This window comes from Anomaloglossus baeobatrachus (assembly GCF_048569485.1).
Source record: "Anomaloglossus baeobatrachus isolate aAnoBae1 chromosome 5 unlocalized genomic scaffold, aAnoBae1.hap1 SUPER_5_unloc_19, whole genome shotgun sequence".
Lineage (NCBI taxonomy): Eukaryota > Metazoa > Chordata > Amphibia > Anura > Aromobatidae > Anomaloglossus > Anomaloglossus baeobatrachus.
The window spans coordinates 197,132-217,401 of NW_027441794.1; the positions used below are offsets into that span (position 1 = coordinate 197,132).

Genomic DNA, 20,270 nt, shown 5'->3' on the forward strand with positions numbered 1-20,270 from the left:
AGAGATGTCAGGAAAAAAAGACAGAATAGAAAGGGGCCCGTGGTCCAGAGCTGGAGATTCGACCCGCGTTCTTAGGAAGAAGGGTAATCCCAGGGTTCACGAGGAGTGCAGCAACCACCCGTGACCCGTTCCACGGCTCAGAAGCTGGGATGCAGGAAAGACCACTAGAAAGGACACACAGAAGGAAACACTGGCCTTGACCTCCAAACTATCCTGGATCGGCTGGAGCCCATACCAGCAGAGCACAGCACTCCAAAGGCGGTGTAATCTTAGTGAGTAAAGAAGTTTGACTGCAACCTCTGTGTTGTCCCATCAATGCCGGCGCTCCCATCATCACACCCCTGCGCCATAGGCAATTACTACTCCCCACATCCTCCCTGGGGCCTGAGCTCTGCCTGTGGAGAGCTGTACCATCCAAGCTATGTGATCATCCGCCCCAGAGAAGACCTCCTGCAGCAGCGACTAATACTTGGCCGCACGCCACAGATGGCATCACAAATGCAAACTCCACACCCCATCCCCACTATTATTGACACCGCTGGGTCACGGAACCAGGCCCGGCCGCTGTAACATCCCAAACCAACACTGGTCCAGTGACGAGTAATCCCCAAGACCCCGTGGGGACGTCATACCCATGGAACTTCTCAACCTGCTGGGGGCTACAATATTTCTCAGGGTAGGGGCCCTTTTAAAAGTGATACCCGGATGAGGAGGCATAACATCCTTTAAAAATGCATCATTTAATAACATGTTTCAGTGTTTTTCCAAAACATTTCTAATAAAAACACTGTCATTTCTGTATGTGGTAATGAAATTTGGCGTGAAATCATGCAAATTACTGGATTCAAAAGCAGCCGTTCTGGGTTTAAATTACCTTGGCTTATCTGTTACCTTACCTGGTAAGACCCTATTCTGCGCTTCTATCCACAGTATTTCCTACGTACATTGTGATCTTCAGGCACAGACTGAGTGAGTTGCGTGATGAGCGGTGAATTAATTCAGCTGAGGTCACTGAAGTCACCTGAGGTCAAGTTACCTGCGGTCACAAGTGGAGGACCGTGTGAACCTCCAGTTGTGGCCGCAGCTAAACTAAGTGACGTCACCACTGATCGCTGCTTAGTCTCTGCATGAACCTCATAGAAGGCGGTCATGTGCCATGATAGAACGCTGTAACTTTACATGTAGCAGAGCTTGAATCGTCATGGGACCTCGTTTGGATTATGTTGGACCTGCACGGGTGTTTTGAGGATTAATAAACTGGTAAAAGGGGGTATCCACTACATACACGTTGTGCACCCACGGCTCCGCTACATACACATCATGCACCCACGGCTCTGCTACATACACAGCTGCGCTACGTAGACATCGTAGACACATGGCATTGTCCCGTAAACATCGTACACATGCGGCTCTGCTCCATATACGTCATACACACATTTTCAGCGACTTGTGTTCAAGACCGATCAGGTCCAAACGTCTTTATTTTAAAGTCGCTCAACAAATCTTCTCCTCACCTGAACTTATCAATAAAGAATTCAATAAAGCAAAGATTGAAATAAGAGTGTGAAGGGGTCACATACATACGCAACAGGGGTCACATACATACACAACAGGGGTCACATACATACACAACAGGGGTCACATACATACGCAACAGGGGTTACACACATACACAACAGGGGTCACATACATACGCAACAGGGCTTACACACATACACAACAGGGGTCACATACATACACAACAGGGGTCACATACATATGCAACAATAGTTTACTATAACCGTCCACTGACACCGCGCCTCATCAAATGTGTGCACGCTAGTATAGGAGAACACTGAGAAGCTGATCATGTGACCCCTGACTCCTCCCCTCCATGTGACATCATCACAGGCCCTGTAAGCACAGAGCAGCCATATATCTAGTGTGCGGCTCTGCAGGTGGAGGTAGGTGCAGGGTATTATATATCTAGTGTGCGGCTCTGCAGGTGGAGGTAGGTGCAGGGTATTATATATCTAGTGTGCGGCTCTGCAGGTGGAGGTAGGTGCAGGGTATTATATATCTAGTGTGCGGCTCTGCAGGTGGAGGTAGGTGCAGGGTATTATATATCTAGTGTGCGGCTCTGCAGGAGGAGGTGTGTGGAGATTCCCCATTACTGGGGCAGGCGGCATTAACCCCTTCAACTCTGAGACTTTATTGATGTTTTTCTCTCGCTGATTTCTATGAATAATGAGGTTTTTGTTCTTTTTCCTCTGATAGATACAGACGCCCCAACTATGAGAGGCCGGAAGTGAGGAAACCCGTCTGTCCTCAGTCCTCGCCCCTTTCTGCCCTCAGTCCACGCCCCTTTCTGCCCTCAGTCCTCGGCCCCTTTCTGCCCTCAGTCCTTGGCCCCTTTCTGTCCTCAGTCCTTGGCCCCTTTCTGCCCTCAGTCCTCGGCCCCTTTCTGCCCTCAGTCCTCGGCCCCTTTCTGTCCTCAGTCCTCGGACCCTTTCTGCCCTCAGTCCTCCGCCCCTTTCTGCCCTCAGTCCCTTTCTGCCCTCAGTCCTCGGCCCCTTTTTTCTCCCCATTCAGGTCCCTACAATGTCGGATCTTCTCAGTGGAGATCTTCTATAGAAGAGAATTCTCCTGATTGCCCCGTGAAGGATGGATATGGACAGGGACAAGATGGCGGAGAGGATATTACACCTCACCCTAGAGATCCTCTTCCGGCTTACTGGAGAGGTGAGAGATTCTGATGACGCCACATTACATCATTCTTATCTATGGGAATAACAGATGGACAGAACTGGAGAGGTGAGGACTCTGGAAATGTCTGGAGTGAGATTTATTACTGTGTCTCTCCATAACCAGGATTACACAGTAGTGAAGAAGACCTCTAGTGAGCGCTGTCAGGCCCCTGTGTCTGAGGGATGGGGAAGACCCCTGAGCCCAATCACGGGGCCTCCACCTCACCCCCCGATACATGAGGACATCAATGACCAGAAGATCCTAGAACTCACTTACAAGATGATTGAGCTGCTGACTGGAGAGGTGACACTGCTGGGAATGCTGGGACATTATACAGTAACGCTATGAAGGGATCGGGGGTGACGGTATCATTGTATGTGTCAGGTTCCTATAAGGTGTCAGGACGTCACCGTCTATTTCTCCATGGAGGAGTGGGAGTATTTAGAAGGACACAAAGATCTTTACAAGGACGTCATGATGAAGGATCCCCAGCCCCTCACATCACCAGGTAATAGACAGGACTAAATACACACGGCCTATAATCAGGGGCGTAACGACCGCGGTCGCAGCGGTCGCCACCACGACCGGGACCGGGCAGGTTTGGGGCACGCGGCTGGCGCCCGCCGTTCGGTGAAACAGCCGGCTCCTCTCAGCTGTTACTTTAATTTCAAACAGTAGCGCAGCTACCGGGGGAGGGGGGGCCCGTGCTCAGAGGACGCCCAACCGGAGCTGCGCTACTGTTAACTATATCGGCGCATACAGCGCGCCGATATAGTTAACCTCTGCGGTAGTACTGGCAAAGCGCCGGGACTTTGATATCTTGCGCGCGCGATATCATACATACCTACATAAAAAATACATATATAAATCCCAGCCTAGTGTGTGTGTGTGTGTGTGTGTATGTATGTATGTGTATATATATATATATATATATATATATATATATATAATATATATATATATATATATATATAATATATATATATATATATATATATATAATATATATATATATATATTGTGAGGTAGCACGGTCGGCTGCGCAGCAGAAGACACGGGATCCAGGCATTAAGGTTCACAGCACACGGTCTTAATGTCCAAACAAAAGTCCACAACAATATACATGTGCCTCTCCAGCAGAGAACTCAGGGAGTTCTGTTCACTCCCTCACACCCGGCACACCTGCCCTCGTTCCTGTTTCCATTTAACCCTTCCTTCAGCCTGTAGGGAAACAGCATTAACCCTAGAGTGGATTTACTTTCTATCATAGAGTGAGCACAACCGGGGCGAGACATACCGGCCGTCATAGATAACCCCGGTCACAGTCTCACATACCCCCCCTCAGTTCAAGCGTGCGGGGTTGAACTCCCGCCATCAAACACGGGCCGCGGGACAAGGCATCGGCGTTGCCCTGCAACCCACCGGCTCTATGTTCAACCGTAAACCGGAAGTTCTGCAGAGAAAGGAACCACCGGGTAACCCGGGCATTCCGTTCCTTGGCGGACCTCATCCAGACCAGTGGAGAGTGATCCGTCACCAAGCGAAACTGCCGTCCCAGCAGGTAATAGCGTAGGGACTCCAAGGCCCACTTGATCGCCAGGCACTCCTTCTCCACTACGCTATAATTCCGCTCGGGAGGGGTGAGCTTCCTACTTAAGAAGGTGACGGGGTGTTCCTCCCCCTGAACCACCTGAGACAGCACTGCCCCCAGGCCGACCTCTGAGGCATCAGTCTGTACTACGAACTCCTTCCGGAAATCAGGGTGTACAAGAACGGGCTGTCCGCACAGGACCCCCTTCAGGGCCCGGAAGGAGTCCTCGGCCTGCGGAGTCCAGCGCACCATGACGGACTTCTTGCCTTTGAGAAGGTCCGTCAAGGGGGCTGATAGTCCCGCAAAATCCTTTAAAAACCTCCTGTAGTACCCCACGATACCCAGGAAGGCCCTAACCTGCTTCGTGGTCAGGGGTCTAGGCCACTTCTGGATCGCCTCAACCTTGTTAATTTGGGGCTTAATCACTCCTTGGCCTATCACGTAGCCCAAGTAGCGGGCTTCCGTGAGTCCCAACGCACATTTCTTGGGATTGGCCGTCAATCCGGCTGTTCGAAGCGCGTCCACCACCGCTTGTACCTGTTCCAAGTGGGTCTGCCAATCGGAGCTGTAAATAATGATGTCATCAAGGTACGCTGATGCATACGCCTGGTGGGGTTCCAGCACTAAGTCCATCAACCTCTGGAACGTGGCCGGAGCGCCATGTAACCCAAAAGGCAAGACAACATAGTGGAAGAGACCCTCCGGCGTAACAAAAGCGGTTTTCTCCTTGGCGGACTCCGTCAGTGGCACCTGCCAGTACCCCTTGGTCAGGTCGAGCGTGGTAAAATATCGCGCCTGTCCCAGCCTATCAATCAGCTCATCCACCCGGGGCATGGGGTAGAGATCGAACTTGGATATTTCGTTCAATCTCCTAAAGTCATTGCAGAACCTTAAGGAGCCATCCATCGGGTTTTGGTATTAGGACAATCGGACTAGCCCATTCACTCCGGGATTTTTCGATGACCCCCAGGCATAACATTGTCTTTACTTCCTCCGATATGGCTTGTCGTCGAGCCTCCGGTACCCGGTATGACTTCAGGCGTACCTTCAGGTGGGGCTCGGTGACAATATCATGTCGTATCAGACTGGTCCTACCGGGCAGCTCGGAGAAGACATCGGGGTTCTGCTGAACCAACCGTCTGGCCTCTCGCCTCTGTGTCTTGGTGAGGGCTTCTCCAATCCTTACTTCCGGTTCGTCCTCTCCGGAGGTCGCTGGAGCCGGATGTGAACGACCCGAAGAGGAGGGAGATGGGGAAAAAACAGCCATCAGGCTTTCCCTTTCCTGCCAAGGTTTTAATAGGTTGACATGGTATATTTGTTCAGGTTTCCGCCTACCGGGCTGCAATACTTTATAGTTAACCACCCCGACTCTTTCCTTTATCTCGTAGGGGCCTTGCCACTGAGCCAGGAATTTACTCTCCGCCGTGGGGATTAATACCAACACCCGATCCCCGGGTTTAAAGGTCCGCACGGTGGCTTGTCTATTGTAGCAGCCGCTTTGCGCGGCCTGAGCCTCCTGTAAATGCTCCTTCACAATTGGCATGACCGCGCTTATGCGGTTCTGCATACCCAAAATGTGTTCAATCACACTTTTATGGGGGGTGGGCTCCTGCTCCCATGTTTCCTTTGCCAGGTCCAACAATCCCTGGGGATGTCGCCCGTATAACAATTCAAAAGGCGAAAACCCCGTGGATGCCTGTGGCACCTCACGGATGGCAAACATCAAATAGGGAAGCATCATATCCCAGTCTTTCCCGTCTTTTGAAATCACCCTTTTGAGCATGGTTTTCAGGGTTTTATTGAACCGCTCAACTAAACCGTCCGTTTGAGGATGATACACAGACGTACGCAACTGCTTGATCTGGAGTAGCCGGCATAGCTCTTTGGTAACTTTAGACATGAATGGGGTCCCCTGATCCGTAAGGATCTCCTTGGGCAACCCCACCCGGCAGAACACAGCAAACAACTCCCGAGCTATAAGCTTTGCTGCAGTATGTCTGAGAGGTATCGCCTTGGGATACCGGGTGGCATAGTCAACGATCACTAGGATGTGTTGGTGCCCTCGAGCGGACTTTACGAGGGGCCCCACCAGATCCATCCCTATCCGTTCAAAAGGGACTTCTATAATGGGTAACGGTACCAACGGACTGCGAAAATGGGTCAGGGGTGCGGTAAGCTGACACTCCGGGCAGGTTTCGCAGAACCGTTTTACCTCCCCAAAGACCCCGGGCCAATAGAACCTTTGCAATATTCGCTCCTGCGTTTTCTTGACCCCTAGGTGGCCACTCATCAGGTGTTTATGAGCCAAGTTGAGGACCCGCCGGCGATACGGCTGGGGCACCACCAACTGCTCTACCCTCACGCCCCGTATTTCATCTACCCGGTAGAGTAAATCCTGCTTAAGAGCGAAATGGGGGTACCTTACCTGGGCACCGGGTAGCTGTGCCACCCCGTCAACTACTGTCACCCGACTCCGGGCATGTATTAATGTAGGGTCCTGGAGTTGGGCTGTCCCAAACGTATCCGGGGACGCCTCCAACTCCGGGATGGGTTCGACCGTCTCAGCCTCTCCTGCCAATACCTCTAGGGGCGACCTATCGGGTTCACATTCTGTCCCTATCATGGGGACCCCTACGGCAGGTGTCCCGGATTCAGGATTGTAGGGCTCAGGTCCCGGACTGACCAATATCTGAGGAGACTTAGGGGGTCCCTTCCATAAAGTCCAAAAATAGGGCAGATCCCTTCCTAGGATCACGTCATAAGGAAGAGTGTTAAGAAGTCCCACCTCATGTTGCACCTGACCGCAAGGTGCTGTGATGGTGACAATCCCCGTGGGATAGTCTCGGCGGTCCCCATGTATGCAAACCACCCCCACGGTACGTCCTGTGGCCTTTACTTTAGCCCTCAAGGTGGATCGCACAAGGGTCACTAAGCTTCCGGAATCCAACAATCCTGTAACCGGACATCCATTCACCTGTATTTGGCACAAGTGGGGCTCCGTCTCTGGGGAGACCAGTTCAGCGGTACACACCACCTGAGCATACATTGAACCCCGCCGGGTAACCCCACAATCCATGGGCTCTGTGGTGAGTGGACACTGGGCTTCCATATGTCCCACCCGCTGGCACCGCCAACATCTAATAGGGAAGGAAACCCCCTTGACGGGTTGTCGTTTAGGGTACAGAACCTTCCGGACCTCAGGAACGGCGGGCGCGGCCTCAGACGGGACGGTAGGGGACTCCTGCACCGTTGTCAGCGGTAGGTCCTTGGCCCTAGGCTTGGAGGGGCCGGACCGACGGGCGGTACGCAAAGTCTCAGTGTCCCGTATCAAGTCCTGCGTAGCCACATGCCGCTCTACCAGGGACACTAATTGGTCGAGGGTACTCGGGTCACCCTGTCCTACCCACCGTTGAACGATGACGGGTAAAGTGCGCACAAAACGATCAACTACTACCCTTTCCACCATTTGCACCGGGCTCAGAGTGTCAGGCTGCAACCACTTTTTTACAAGATGCAACAAGTCATAGGCCTGGGAGCGTACGGGTTTGGCTTCCTCATAGAACCACTGATTTACCCGCTGAGCCCGTACATAGGTATTCACCCCCAACCGAGCCAGTATTTCGGCTTTCAGGGTCGCATAGTCAATGGCGTCCTCGGTACAGAGGTCCAGGTACGCTTTTTGGGGTTCCCCCATCAGATAGGGCGACAATACCTCAGCCCACTGGGGGGTCGGCAGCTTTTCCCGCTCGGCCACCCGCTCAAACACCGCCAGAAACGCTTCAACATCATCCCCTGGGGTCATCTTTTGCAACGCTTGTCTCACCGCTTTCCGGACGCTGCCGTCGTCACCCGGTCCCGGGGTTGTTGCTGCCGGTCCGGCACGGATCGACTTGGCCAGGAGAACCATCTGTTCTTGATGTCTTTGTTCCTGCAATTGCAAGGCTTGCTGCTGACGTGCATTGGCCTGAACCAGCTGTTCTTGGTGCCTTTTGTCCTGCACTTGCAAGGATTGCTGCTGACGTTCCAACGCCCGGAGCAGGTGTGCATTGGTCTGTTGCTGCTGTGCATTAGCCTCTTGTAGCTGTGCATTAGCCTGTTGTTGCTGTGCATTAGCCTGTTGTTGCTGTGCATTAGCCTGTTGTTGCTGTGCATTAGCCTGAGCCAGCTGCTTTAGTATGTCCTCCATGGCGTCGCCGGGTTTGGGCTGTAGTATAGCTGCTCGAATCCAGGACATGTGCTACTGGGTCACCAGGGATGGATGCTACACCTCACCGGCTGTCATGCCCGCCGATTCTCCACCATATGTGAGGTAGCACGTTCGGCTGCGGAGCAGAAGACACGGGATCCAGGCATTAAGGTTCACAGCACACGGTTTTAATGTCCAAACAAAAGTCCACAACAATATACATGTGCCTCTCCAGCAGAGAGCTCAGGGAGTTCTGTTCACTCCCTCACACCCGGCACACCTGCCCTCGTTCCTGTTTCCATTTAACCCTTCCTTCAGCCTGTAGGGAAACAGCATTAACCCTAGAGTGGATTTACTTTCTATCATAGAGTGAGCACAACCGGGGCGAGACATACCGGCCGTCATAGATAACCCCGGTCACAGTCTCACAATATATATACAGTGCATACACACACACTAGGCTGGGATAAATATATATGCAGCATATATACATATATACCAGGATAGGCCCACACCCTGGGGGACAAATTTATGTCACAATAGGGCCCAGTCTTATATATATATATATATTTATTTTTATATATTTATATTTATCCCAGCCTAGTGTGTGTATGCACTAGATGTCTGTGTGTATATATATATATATATATATATATATATATATATATATATATATATATATATATATATTTTCATCCAGTGCATACACGCACTAGGCTGGGATAAATATAAATATATATATATATATATATATATATATATATATATATATATATATATATATATACATAATCTCCCAGCCTAGTGTGTGTGTATGCACTGGATGTATATATATATATATATATATATATATATATATATATATATATATACAGTTAGGTCCAGAAATATTTGGATAGTGACACAATTTTCGCGAGTTGGGCTCTGCATGCCACCACATTGGATTTGAAATGAAACCTCTACAACAGAATTCAAGTGCAGATTGTAACGTTTAATTTGAAGGTTTGAACAAAAATATCTGATAGAAATTGTAGGAATTGTACACATTTCTTTACAAACACTCCACATTTTAGGAGGTCAAAAGTAATTGGACAAATAAACCAAACCCAAACAAAATATTTTTATTTTCAATATTTTGTTGCGAATCCTTTGGAGGCAATCACTGCCTTAAGTCTGGAACCCATGGATATCACCAAACGCTGGGTTTCCTCCTTCTTAATGCTTTGCCAGGCCTTTACAGCCGCAGCCTTCAGGTCTTGCTTGTTTGTGGGTCTTTCCGTCTTAAGTCTGGATTTGAGCAAGTGAAATGCATGCTCAATTGGGTTAAGATCTGGTGATTGACTTGGCCATTGCAGAATGTTCCACTTTTTTGCACTTATGAACTCCTGGGTAGCTTTGGCTGTATGCTTGGGGTCATTGTCCATCTGTACTATGAAGCGCCGTCCGATCAACTTTGCGGCATTTGGCTGAATCTGGGCTGAAAGTATATCCCGGTACACTTCAGAATTCATCCGGCTACTCTTGTCTGCTGTTATGTCATCAATAAACACAAGTGACCCAGTGCCATTGAAAGCCATGCATGCCCATGCCATCACGTTGCCTCCACCATGTTTTACAGAGGATGTGGTGTGCCTTGGATCATGTGCCGTTCCCTTTCTTCTCCAAACTTTTTTCTTCCCATCATTCTGGTGCAGATTGATCTTTGTCTCATCTGTCCATAGAATACTTTTCCAGAACTGAGCTGGCTTCATGAGATGTTTTTCAGCAAATTTAACTCTGGCCTGTCTATTTTTGGAATTGATGAATGGTTTGCATCTAGATGTGAACCCTTTGTATTTACTTTCATGGAGTCTTCTCTTTACTGTTGACTTAGAGACAGATACACCTACTTCACTGAGAGTGTTCTGGACTTCAGTTGATGTTGTGAACGGGTTCTTCTTCACCAAAGAAAGTATGCGGCGATCATCCACCACTGTTGTCATCCGTGGACGCCCAGGCCTTTTTGAGTTCCCAAGCTCACCAGTCAATTCCTTTTTTCTCAGAATGTACCCGACTGTTAATTTTGCTACTCCAAGCATGTCTGCTATCTCTCTGATGGATTTTTCTTTTTTTTCAGCCTCAGGATGTTCTGCTTCACCTCAATTGAGAGTTCCTTAGACCGCATGTTGTCTGGTCACAGCAACAGCTTCCAAATGCAAAACCACACACCTGTAATCAACCCCAGACCTTTTAACTACTTCATTGATTACAGGTTAACGAGGGAGACGCCTTCAGAGTTAATTGCATCCCTTAGAGTCCCTTGTCCAATTACTTTTGGTCCCTTGAAAAAGAGGAGGCTATGCATTACAGAGCTATGATTCCTAAACCCTTTCTCCGATTTGGATGTGAAAACTCTCATATTGCAGCTGGGAGTGTGCACTTTCAGCCCATATTATATATATAATTGTATTTCTGAACATGTTTTTGTAAACAGCTAAAATAACAAAACTTGTGTCACTGTCCAAATATTTCTGGCCCTAACTGTTTATATATATATATATATATATATATATATATATATATATATATATACATCCAGTGCATACACACACACTAGGCTGGGATAAATATAAGTATATATATAATATATATACACACCAGGATAGGCCCACACCTTGGGTCACAATAGGGCCCAGTCTGGGAGACAAATAATGTATATATGACTTAGAACTCTACTGACCAACGTCCGGAGGTAGGCCCAGGTCTAAATTTCGCACCGGGGCCCATCGCACTCTAGTTACGCCACTGCCTATAATTATCTGTATGTAAGGAATGAATTCAGTCCCTGTATGTGTCTCCTCCAGTTCTATCCAGTAAGAGGACAACACCAGAGGGATGTCCCCGTCCTCTTCTCCCACAGGACTGTAAACAAGAAGACCTCGATGTTCCTCAGGATGTGTTTCCTCCAGCTCTATTCAGTAAGAGATATCTACTCATGCACTTTCTGCACTAATTTTGTGTTTAAATTTTTAGCCTTTCTGCTCTGGTTTTTTCAGCTGTATTTTCTGTTTCTGCTTCTTCTGCTGTTTGTTTCTAGTCCCTTCTCTATGTCGCTATGAAGGCAACTCAAAGACCTGCAGAGGGTTCATGAATACCCTGTTTCCCTTAAAATAAGCCCTAGTTACAGGCAGGTCCAGCGTTCGGAGGAGTCAAACTGTGCAATTTATCAGGAACCCCACTTTCTTAAGGACCACATCAGTTGCATTCGGAAGTTGATTGTTTAAGGACCTTTGATGAAGTCATGTGACATGATGTAACCAAAGGTCTCTTAATTGCATGAATCTAAAAAAACTGAACATGACACAGGCTGGCATACAGGACTGGTATTAGGTGTAAGGGAGAGCAAACTGGGCAATTTCACAGGGCCCCCATTTTCCTAGTGACCCCAGTGTTTATATGCCAATTATAGGACTGCTTAAGAACCTTTTTGACATCGCGTCATGTGACCAAAGGTCTCTTAATTGCAGGAGTATAAAGCTGAAGAGGAGACAGGCTGGTGTGTGTGTGTGTGTGTGTGTGTGTGTGTGTGTGTGTGTGTGTGCGTAGATAGCTAGATAATAGAAAAAAAGACTACAGCCGCACACTGAAATACCAAATTTTTAAACTACCATAAAATATCTAATAAAATTATTGCTTTAGAGAATGTGAATTACTGGCAAACTACCCTGGAAGGATTGGAGACACCTACAGAAGGAGATTTGACACCTAGACCTTGATTCTTCAAAGCAATAATGCCAGAATTCTGACAGAAATCACTTTTCAATCAATTATTTGTGCAACACAGAGTTGTGAAAAAAGATTGTGCGACTAAATCATCATGGTGCGCTGTGCTGACACCAATCGTATGTCCTTCAGCTCCCAACAGTGCAAGCAGACATGGCCTCGCCTTACTGGTACCTCATAGTGAAATGTATGACCTCGAGCGCCACCGAGAAGAAGCTGACTATCAAGATGACATCAAGCATGTGACTTTGATTGGAGGAGGTCTGATGGGTGTCAGGATAGCGCAGGTAACTGCAGCAACCGGACACACTGTTGTTTTAGTGGACCAGACTGATGACATCTTGAAAAAGTCTGCAAAAAGTATTGAAGACAGCTTGAAAAGGGTCACTAAGAAGATGTTTGCGGACAAGCCTGAGGCTGCTTCACAGTTCATCAGCAAAACCCTCTCAAACTTCAGCACAAGCACAGACCCAGCGGCCGTGGTGCACAGCAATGATCTGGTGGTGGAAGCCATAATCGAAAACTTGAAAGTGGAAAAATGCACTAATCAAGACACTGGACAAGTTTGCACCAAACACACCATATTTGCCAGCAGCACATTCTTATTGACATAGCCAACTCCACAACTAGGCAGGATCAGTTCGTAGGGCTGTATTTCTTTAATACAGTACCAATGATGAAGCTGGTGGAGATCATTAACCCCTTCATGACCTTGGACGGATCTATCCGTCCAGGATCGTGTCCCGTTAAGCCCCGCCCCCTGCCGCGGGCAGGCGGCGTGGATTGGCACACATATCAGCTGTTTTCAACAGCTGACATGTGTGCCTGCTAGCCGCGGGTGGAATCGCTTCCACCCGCGGCCATTAACCCCTTAAATCTTGCTGCCAAAGTCTGGCAGCAAGATCTACATGCGCGCGGCCATGTTTTTTACTTACCGCCGCCCCCACCGGAAGTCACGTGTGTTATCTCGTGACTATCGGTGGTTGCCATCGTAGCACAGGGTCATGTGATGATGCCTGCAGCTACGAAGTTTCACTTTCGTTTTCCCTCGGCCGAGAGCAGAGGGAAAAACAAAGTGACTGAATCTGCTGTTTACGGCTGTATTGCTAAGATCAGCAGATAGATAATAGCGATCGGATTGCTGATAGCTATAGCCCCCTAGGGGGACTAGTAAAATAAAAAAAAAAGGTAAAAAAAAAAGTTTTAAAAAATAAAAAAAAACAAAAAACCTAAAAGTTCAAATCACCCCCCTTTCCCCCCATTGAAAATTAATGGGTTAAAAAATAAATAAATATACACATATTTGGTATCGCCGCGTTCAGAAATGCCCGTCTATCAAAATATAAAATCAATTAATCTGATTGGTAAACGGCGTAGTGGCAAAAAAATTCCAAACGCCAAAATTACATTTTTTGGTCGCCGCAAGTTTTACGCAAAATGCAATAACAGGCGATCAAAACGTAGCATCTGCGCAAAAATAGTACCATTATAAACGTCAGCTCGAGGCGCAAAAAATAAGCCATCACTGAGCCATAGATCCCAAAAAATAAGAACGCTACATGTTTCGGAAAATGGCGCAAAACGTGCGCCACTTTTATTGGACAAACTTGTGATTTTTTTTTAACCCCTTAGATACATGTAAATGACTCGCCCACCCCAGGGCTGTGGGACACCCGGTGCCGGGCCGGACTAGTCCGGGGGTCGTCAGTGGTGGCGGGGCCCGACTCCGTTATCCTGGTGGGTGTCAATTAAATATGGCTAGGTGAATAAAGTTTGTGTTCGTGACGCCACCTGTGGTATGCGGCTATTAAGCCGCCGCTGCTGTATGAGGCCTCCGGGGTGATGGAATGGCAGCAATGGTGGTACTGCTCCCCACAGGTGGAGCGGTGCCCCGGGGCACAGTTGGTGCTCGTGAGAGTCTATGGTGTGATGTGTGAATAATACGGTGCAGGGCCGACAGGCAGTGAAAGAAACAGGCACAAACAGTAGTCTCTTTACCTTCTCCTCTTTTACTTGGCAGAAGTTTAGTCCAGGGAGACCGTCACAGATGGTAAAGATGATCCGGCCGGCCTGGAAGTGCCTGGGGGTGATCTCTTTGGCCAGTTGAGTATGAGGCCTGCTCCCTGATCTTTCCTTTTCTTCTATAGGACCCTGCACTCTGAATTTAGCAATGGCCCTCTTGCTGCTGGGACCAGTGGTTCGTCCCTTTTTCTGTTTGGTAGGCTGCGCAGGCCCTCTCTGGTGCTTCTCTGCAGGAGTCCACACCGGGCCCTTGGGATGCAGCTGTACCTTCAGATTGCTTCTGGGCCAGGGGGCTTGCAGCTCTCCTGCCCTCCGGATTCGGCCACCAGGGAAGGATTTTATACCCTGGCAACCACAGACTCCGATGTCTGAGTCTATTCTGTGCCTCTCTGCTAATCTTGCTTCACTGGGCCAAGCTACTCCAGCTCCAGGCCCCAGTTCCACAAGACAGCACTACTCTGCGTCTGCTTGCTATGACTTCTCTCTACAGACTGACCACTAACTCCTCCCTCAGGCCAGACTTAGGGAATGCTCCCTGGAACTCCAGGTTCAGAGCTCCCCCTGCTGGCCTGAGGGAGAACTGCGTTGGATGTTAAACTTACTGACCAATAGACCCCCCAATTACCTCCAGGCTCAGCATTAACCCTTTGGAGGGGCAATGCTGTTGTGGCGACCAGGTCCTGGGGCGCCACATAAACCTATACATGTTTGGGGTCTACAAACTCGCACCGACCTGAGGCATCACATAGATACATCAGTTTTATCATATAGTGATCACGGTGAATAAAACATCCCATTATGTTGGTCTTGACACTAGTAAATACACCATTGATGTTTGGTACCAGATGGAACCTGAAAACCCCCTTTTTGCCTCCAGTGAATTACTCAATAAGCTTCGAAAGAAGACCGGAGAAGGATTTTATAAAGGCAGATGGTTGGCCTGGCTGCACTGCAGAGATATATTTTTATAGTCTCTTATTTGCTTTGATTATGATGACCGTTGTTGTTTTTACATTGCATGGTTTTCTCAGCACTTATTAACACCGAGTGCCTTACAGTCATGATTCTCTATTTCATCAATATCCTTTTGTACCGCTGATTCCAAACATTCATACATCATAGCCATTCTACAGTCAATAAAAAATAAATGTAAATAAAAATAAATTGTGCGACTTTTGGAGGTTTCACGCCAATTTTAACCAGCTTCGCAAAAATGGACATAGCTTGGCCAGAAGACGGGTGTGATGTCACCGCTTCTCTAATTCATAACAAACTGTGGCGTTCCCTATGCCAGAAATCTCACGCCAGTCCCTGATGTCATTTTTCAGTGTACATCTCCGGTCTTGATGAATCGGAGCGCTAATGTTTACCTGCACAGATAGCAAGACCATGCTACCTGCTTGGTTCCAAAGCCTAAGGATTGGCCATCAATCTTACAGTCCCGAACAAGCCCATTAAATATTTGGCTTCTGTCTCTATTATATTTTCATCTTCGAAAAAAAACCTTTTTGAAATTGTCTATGTTGTGGATCAATGTCACGAGATGCTTGCAGGTATCGACAACTGTCATGGCAGCATCAGGATCTGTGGAAATTACACATTCTGGCACTCTTGCTTGCTAACTTCTCTGTTATCTGTGATCAGCGCAGGGAGACGCAGGCATCGAACCACATACTTAGTAAGACTAGCAAGTTATTCTCTGCTGGGCTCCTTGTTAATGTCTTTGATTACATGCTGTAGGGGAGCCAGTATCATTCGCTTCCCTTCTGTATATGCTGGCTGGATAATTCCATTAATGCCAGCTATAGTTTACCTATACAGGTCTGGTGAGGTGTTGTGATACAAACTAGTGGTTGGTGTGCATTATTGCTGTGAGCAGTTGTGGTGTTAACCCTTGTTGCCTTTTTGTTTCTGCCTTCCTTCTCTTGCTTTTCTCCTTAGTATCTCACTGTTTATTTCTTGGAGTTTGCAGTGTGTCTGAATTTTGGTTTTCCAATCTGTCTTAATCTGTATTTCCATCATACTCCTGCCCCTTTCTTCCACGTTCAGGGGTAATCCAGAGGTTAGGGATAGCCTAAAGTCTCCTAGCATGATGGAAAGTATAGTAGCCCCCTGTCCCTCATTACTCATTATCCTACAGTCACATTGCGACAATCAATCAGATTATTTACTGTAGCACATTCCAGAGAACTGGTGCTAGGAATGGGAGATCAGAATTAACGAAGATGTAACTCTTAGGTCTCGAAATTGGAAAACAGATTCAGAATAATTTGTTTCCTAATTTAATTTCTGATGTTATGGTTTAAAAACATAAATCTTTCAAAATTATATACTTAAAAAATAATAATATTGTGTTTTATTTTTAGCCGATCACTGTATCAGGAGTTCAGATGGACCTCTAATATCTTCAGAATTTAAAACAGATGATGAAAGTATTACACATTATACATATGAGGAGCATGCTGTTGTCCCAGATATACCTTCAGTCCTTTCATGGAAAACTCTATCATCAGATCTTTTCAAACAAGTCCAAAATTCCCATTTATCACAGAATTGTAAGCAAAATAAAAGTTACAGAAGGGATGTGGAACATGAAACGGCTCCTACAAGGGAGAAACCATTTTCATGTTCAGAGTGTAAGAAATGTTTTATTCGGAAATCAGACCTTGTTAAACATCAGAAAATTCACACAGGGGAGAAGCCATTTTCATGTTCAGAATGTGGGAAAGGTTTTATTCAGAAAATAAACCTTGTTACACATCAGAAAATTCACACAGGGGAGAAGCCATTTTCATGTTCAGAGTGTGGGAAAGGTTTTATTTGGAAATCTGATCTTGTTTGGCATCAAAGAACTCACACAGGGGAGAAGCCATTTTCATGTTCAGAGTGTGGGAAATGTTTTATTCGGAAAGCAGACCTTGTTAGACATCAGAAAATTCACACAGGGGAGAAGCCATTTTCATGTTCAGAGTGTGCGAAATGTTTTATTGAGAAAAGAAACCTTGTTAAACATCAGAAAATTCACACAGGGGAGAAGCCATTTTCATGTTCAGAGTGTGGGAAATGTTTTATTTGGAAATCACATCTTGTTTTGCATCAAATATCTCACACAGGGGAGAAGCCATTTTCATGTTCAGAGTGTGGGAAATGTTTTATTCAGAAATCAGACCTTGTTAGACATCAGAAAAATCACACAGGGGAGAAGCCATTTTCATGTTCAGAGTGTGGGAAATGTTTTATTCGGAAATCACAACTTGTTAGACATCAGAAAACTCACACAGGGGAGAAGCCATTTTCATGTTCAGAGTGTGGGAAATGTTTTATTCACAAATCACACCTTGTTAGACATCAGATAAATCACAACGGGGAGAAGCCCTTTTCATGTTCCGAATGTGGGAAATGTTTTATTCAGAAATCACACCTTGTTAGACATCAGAAAACTCACACAGGGGATAAGCCGTTTTCATGTTCAGAGTGTGGGAAATGTTTTTTTCGGAAATCACACCTTGTTAGACATCAGACAAATCACATAGGGGAGAAGCCGTTTTCATGCCCAGAATGTGGTAAATGTTTTACTAGGAAATCAGGTCTTGTTTACCATCAAAAAGATCACACAAAATAAACCATTTTTATGTTCTGATTGTAGAAAATGTAATTCTCAGAAATCAGATCTTGTTAAACATGTGAAGAAGCCGCACAGGGAAGGAACCTTTTTCATGTTGTGAATAATTGAAATGTTCAACTGGCAAATCAAGTTTTGCCGACATCAGAAAACCAACAGATCAGAGCAGCCATTCTTGCTTGCAGAATTTGCCAAATGTTTTTTATCATTAATCAGGTCTTGTTGTCAGATGAGTCACATAGGAGAAGCCATCATGATGTACTAGAATTCAAAGGGTTTTATTTAAAAATCAGCTACAATTGCTCAAGTAAGAATTGGTGAGGGAAAGAACCATTTTCTCTCTTTTTAAACTTATCGTATTTTTCAGACCATAAGTATGTGGTCATGACGCACTGTTATGGGGGGATTTGCTGCTGACACTTTATGAGGGTAATATCCCCCAGTTTCTATGTGTTTGATGACTTTCCCTTTAAATAGTGCTTATAACAAATCTGTGGCTGCCTTTATTATTTCCTAAAACAGTGAAGAGCCGCAGATTAGTGTTGTTTTTTTTTTAATATAATCCAGTACTAAAACTTTTGGAACTGTTCCTAATGTCTCCAAAAGGAACTTCCAGGTTGTTAGATCCCACAACCATCAGTGATCATTCACAGTGGAAGAGTGAACTCTACGACCCCAGCTCTGCGGCATCCTTCTTAAGCAGTTCAGTAAAACCTTAAAAAGTATGTGACCACGCTGGATTAGTTGAGAGAGCAATGTCTTGTGCTTAGAGCAGCTGAAGAGATTTGTGGGATCCCATGCTGCACACTAAGATCCCACAAAATGGAAATTCGAGCTCCACTTTGCTAGTAAGTTGGGTATTTCAAGAGCATTTAGGAACATTTGTGAAATGTTTTGATACTGGATTATATTTAGATAATTCACTAATCTCAGGTTGCCCACTGCTTTATTTACTAAAAAGTGCAGCCCCAGATTGGAGATAGGAACTCTTAAGTATATCACACTGTATATAATTGCATTTCAAAACTTATTTTGTTAATAAATGCTTGTAAAATATACAGTATATTATTCATGCCTGTCTTTCTCTATTGTTTATATGTGATGATTTTGCCTCAGAACCTCTGGGGTTGAGGCAGATCTGTAGACATTTAGCACAAAAATAGTGAGGGGATGTCACAGAGGTGTCACGGCCGGCTGACAATCCAGTGGCAGAAGTTTTGAAAAATCCCAGAGATTTGCAGAATGTGTTGTTAACTGACAGTTCTTTGTTTCTGCAGCAGCGGACTCTATGACTCTGGGAAACTGTCAGTTTTTCCTTCCTCTAAGTTGCCAGCCTCTGACTTCCTTTATAAACCTCACCTGGGGTGCTTTGGGTGAGGTTTATAGTTGATCCTGGCTGCGGTTTGCAGCGGTTGTCTCCTCTTGTTGTTCCAGAGACGTTTGTGGTAGCTGCTCCTAAGGTAAGTGTTTGAATTTTGCTATGTACCTGGGCTCAGGTGGTAGCATTTGTGTCTCCCCTGTATTGTTTCCTTTTGTCTCCCTTAGCATTAGTGGTGTTGACGAAGAACTCATACCTGCCATTCTTGCTTAGTCCCAGATCAGGGTTTGCCTAAGGTGAGGTATTGCTGCTCGGCGACAAGTGCAGAACCTATATAGGGTTGGTGAGGGTGAGCTGTATTGTCAAGGGTCACCACTTCCCTCTTTCCCTAGTGATAGGGCATTCTTTTTGCCTTCCCTTTGTATTGTACTATACGGATGGTATAGCTTCTATTCTCAGCCGTGATAGGGGAGAAGTGAATCGCATTCTGCATCCTGGATATGTGGAAGTTGTTAAGACATTCTGGTCCCAATTTATCGAAGCTTTTATGCCAAAAAAATGTCACAAAAGCTTTGAAAAGTCACAAAAATTTGGATCAATTCATAATTGTGCCAAATTTTGGGGGCTCTTGCCATTTTCACTCTAATATTGGCAGGGTTTGGGTGGGACGGGGGCGTGACACCACAACTCCTTAAATTCATGACGAGCTGTGGTGTTCCATATGCCAGAAATCTCACTCCATTAATACTAATATTTCTGGCACGCACAGGAAAAAGATGTCAATATGGTTTCGAAGAATATTTTATTTTCATATTCTGCATAAGGAGTCAACCAAAATGCCATCGTTTCGGCTCACATTTGAGCCTTTTTCAAGGCATGTATATCTAATAACAAAAATAAATATAAAGGCAATGTCAGTCAAAGGAAAAAATAAAATTAAATAAAAGAAAACAAAATTATGTACAGATATGTGCACAGATTACATAGTGTAATTTAACCATGAACATATTGAATATAATAATTGACGATATGTCATACAGGA

General features: G+C 46.2%; 2 protein-coding genes and 1 long non-coding RNA gene across 3 annotated transcripts in view; 2 read left to right on the plus strand and 1 right to left on the minus strand.

The window, feature by feature from the left end:
• The window catches only part of LOC142258946 (uncharacterized), a 450,433-nt gene that overhangs the window by 86,282 nt on the left and 343,881 nt on the right, over positions 1–20,270 (minus strand). The gene's annotated exons all lie outside the window — the stretch shown is intronic.
• On the plus strand, positions 2,507–15,651 carry LOC142258947 (oocyte zinc finger protein XlCOF7.2-like). Its single transcript, XM_075331499.1, has 3 exons — positions 2,507–3,030; positions 3,112–3,235; positions 15,617–15,651. The coding sequence occupies exons 1-3, from the start codon at positions 2,776–2,778 to the stop codon at positions 15,649–15,651; spliced, it is 414 nt and encodes a 137-aa protein (XP_075187614.1). The 5' UTR covers positions 2,507–2,775.
• On the plus strand, positions 15,832–18,908 carry LOC142258934 (uncharacterized). The gene is made up of 2 exons (XM_075331488.1): positions 15,832–15,841; positions 16,655–18,908. Exons 1-2 carry the CDS (start codon positions 15,832–15,834, stop codon positions 17,908–17,910), a joined length of 1,266 nt encoding a protein of 421 aa, XP_075187603.1. The 3' UTR covers positions 17,911–18,908.

What these genes read in the sequence shown, in the direction of transcription:
- LOC142258947 (XM_075331499.1), top strand. Translation starts at nt 2,776, where the DNA reads ATGGACAGAACTGGAGAGGTGAGGACTCTGGAAATGTCTGGAGTGAGA. An exon ending in TTGAGCTGCTGACTGGAGAG is followed by an intron (nt 3,031 to 3,111) that starts GTGACACTGCTG and finishes TGTATGTGTCAG; the next exon opens with GTTCCTATAAGGTGTCAGGA. An exon ending in CCAGCCCCTCACATCACCAG is followed by an intron (nt 3,236 to 15,616) that starts GTAATAGACAGG and finishes GTCATTTTTCAG; the next exon opens with TGTACATCTCCGGTCTTGAT.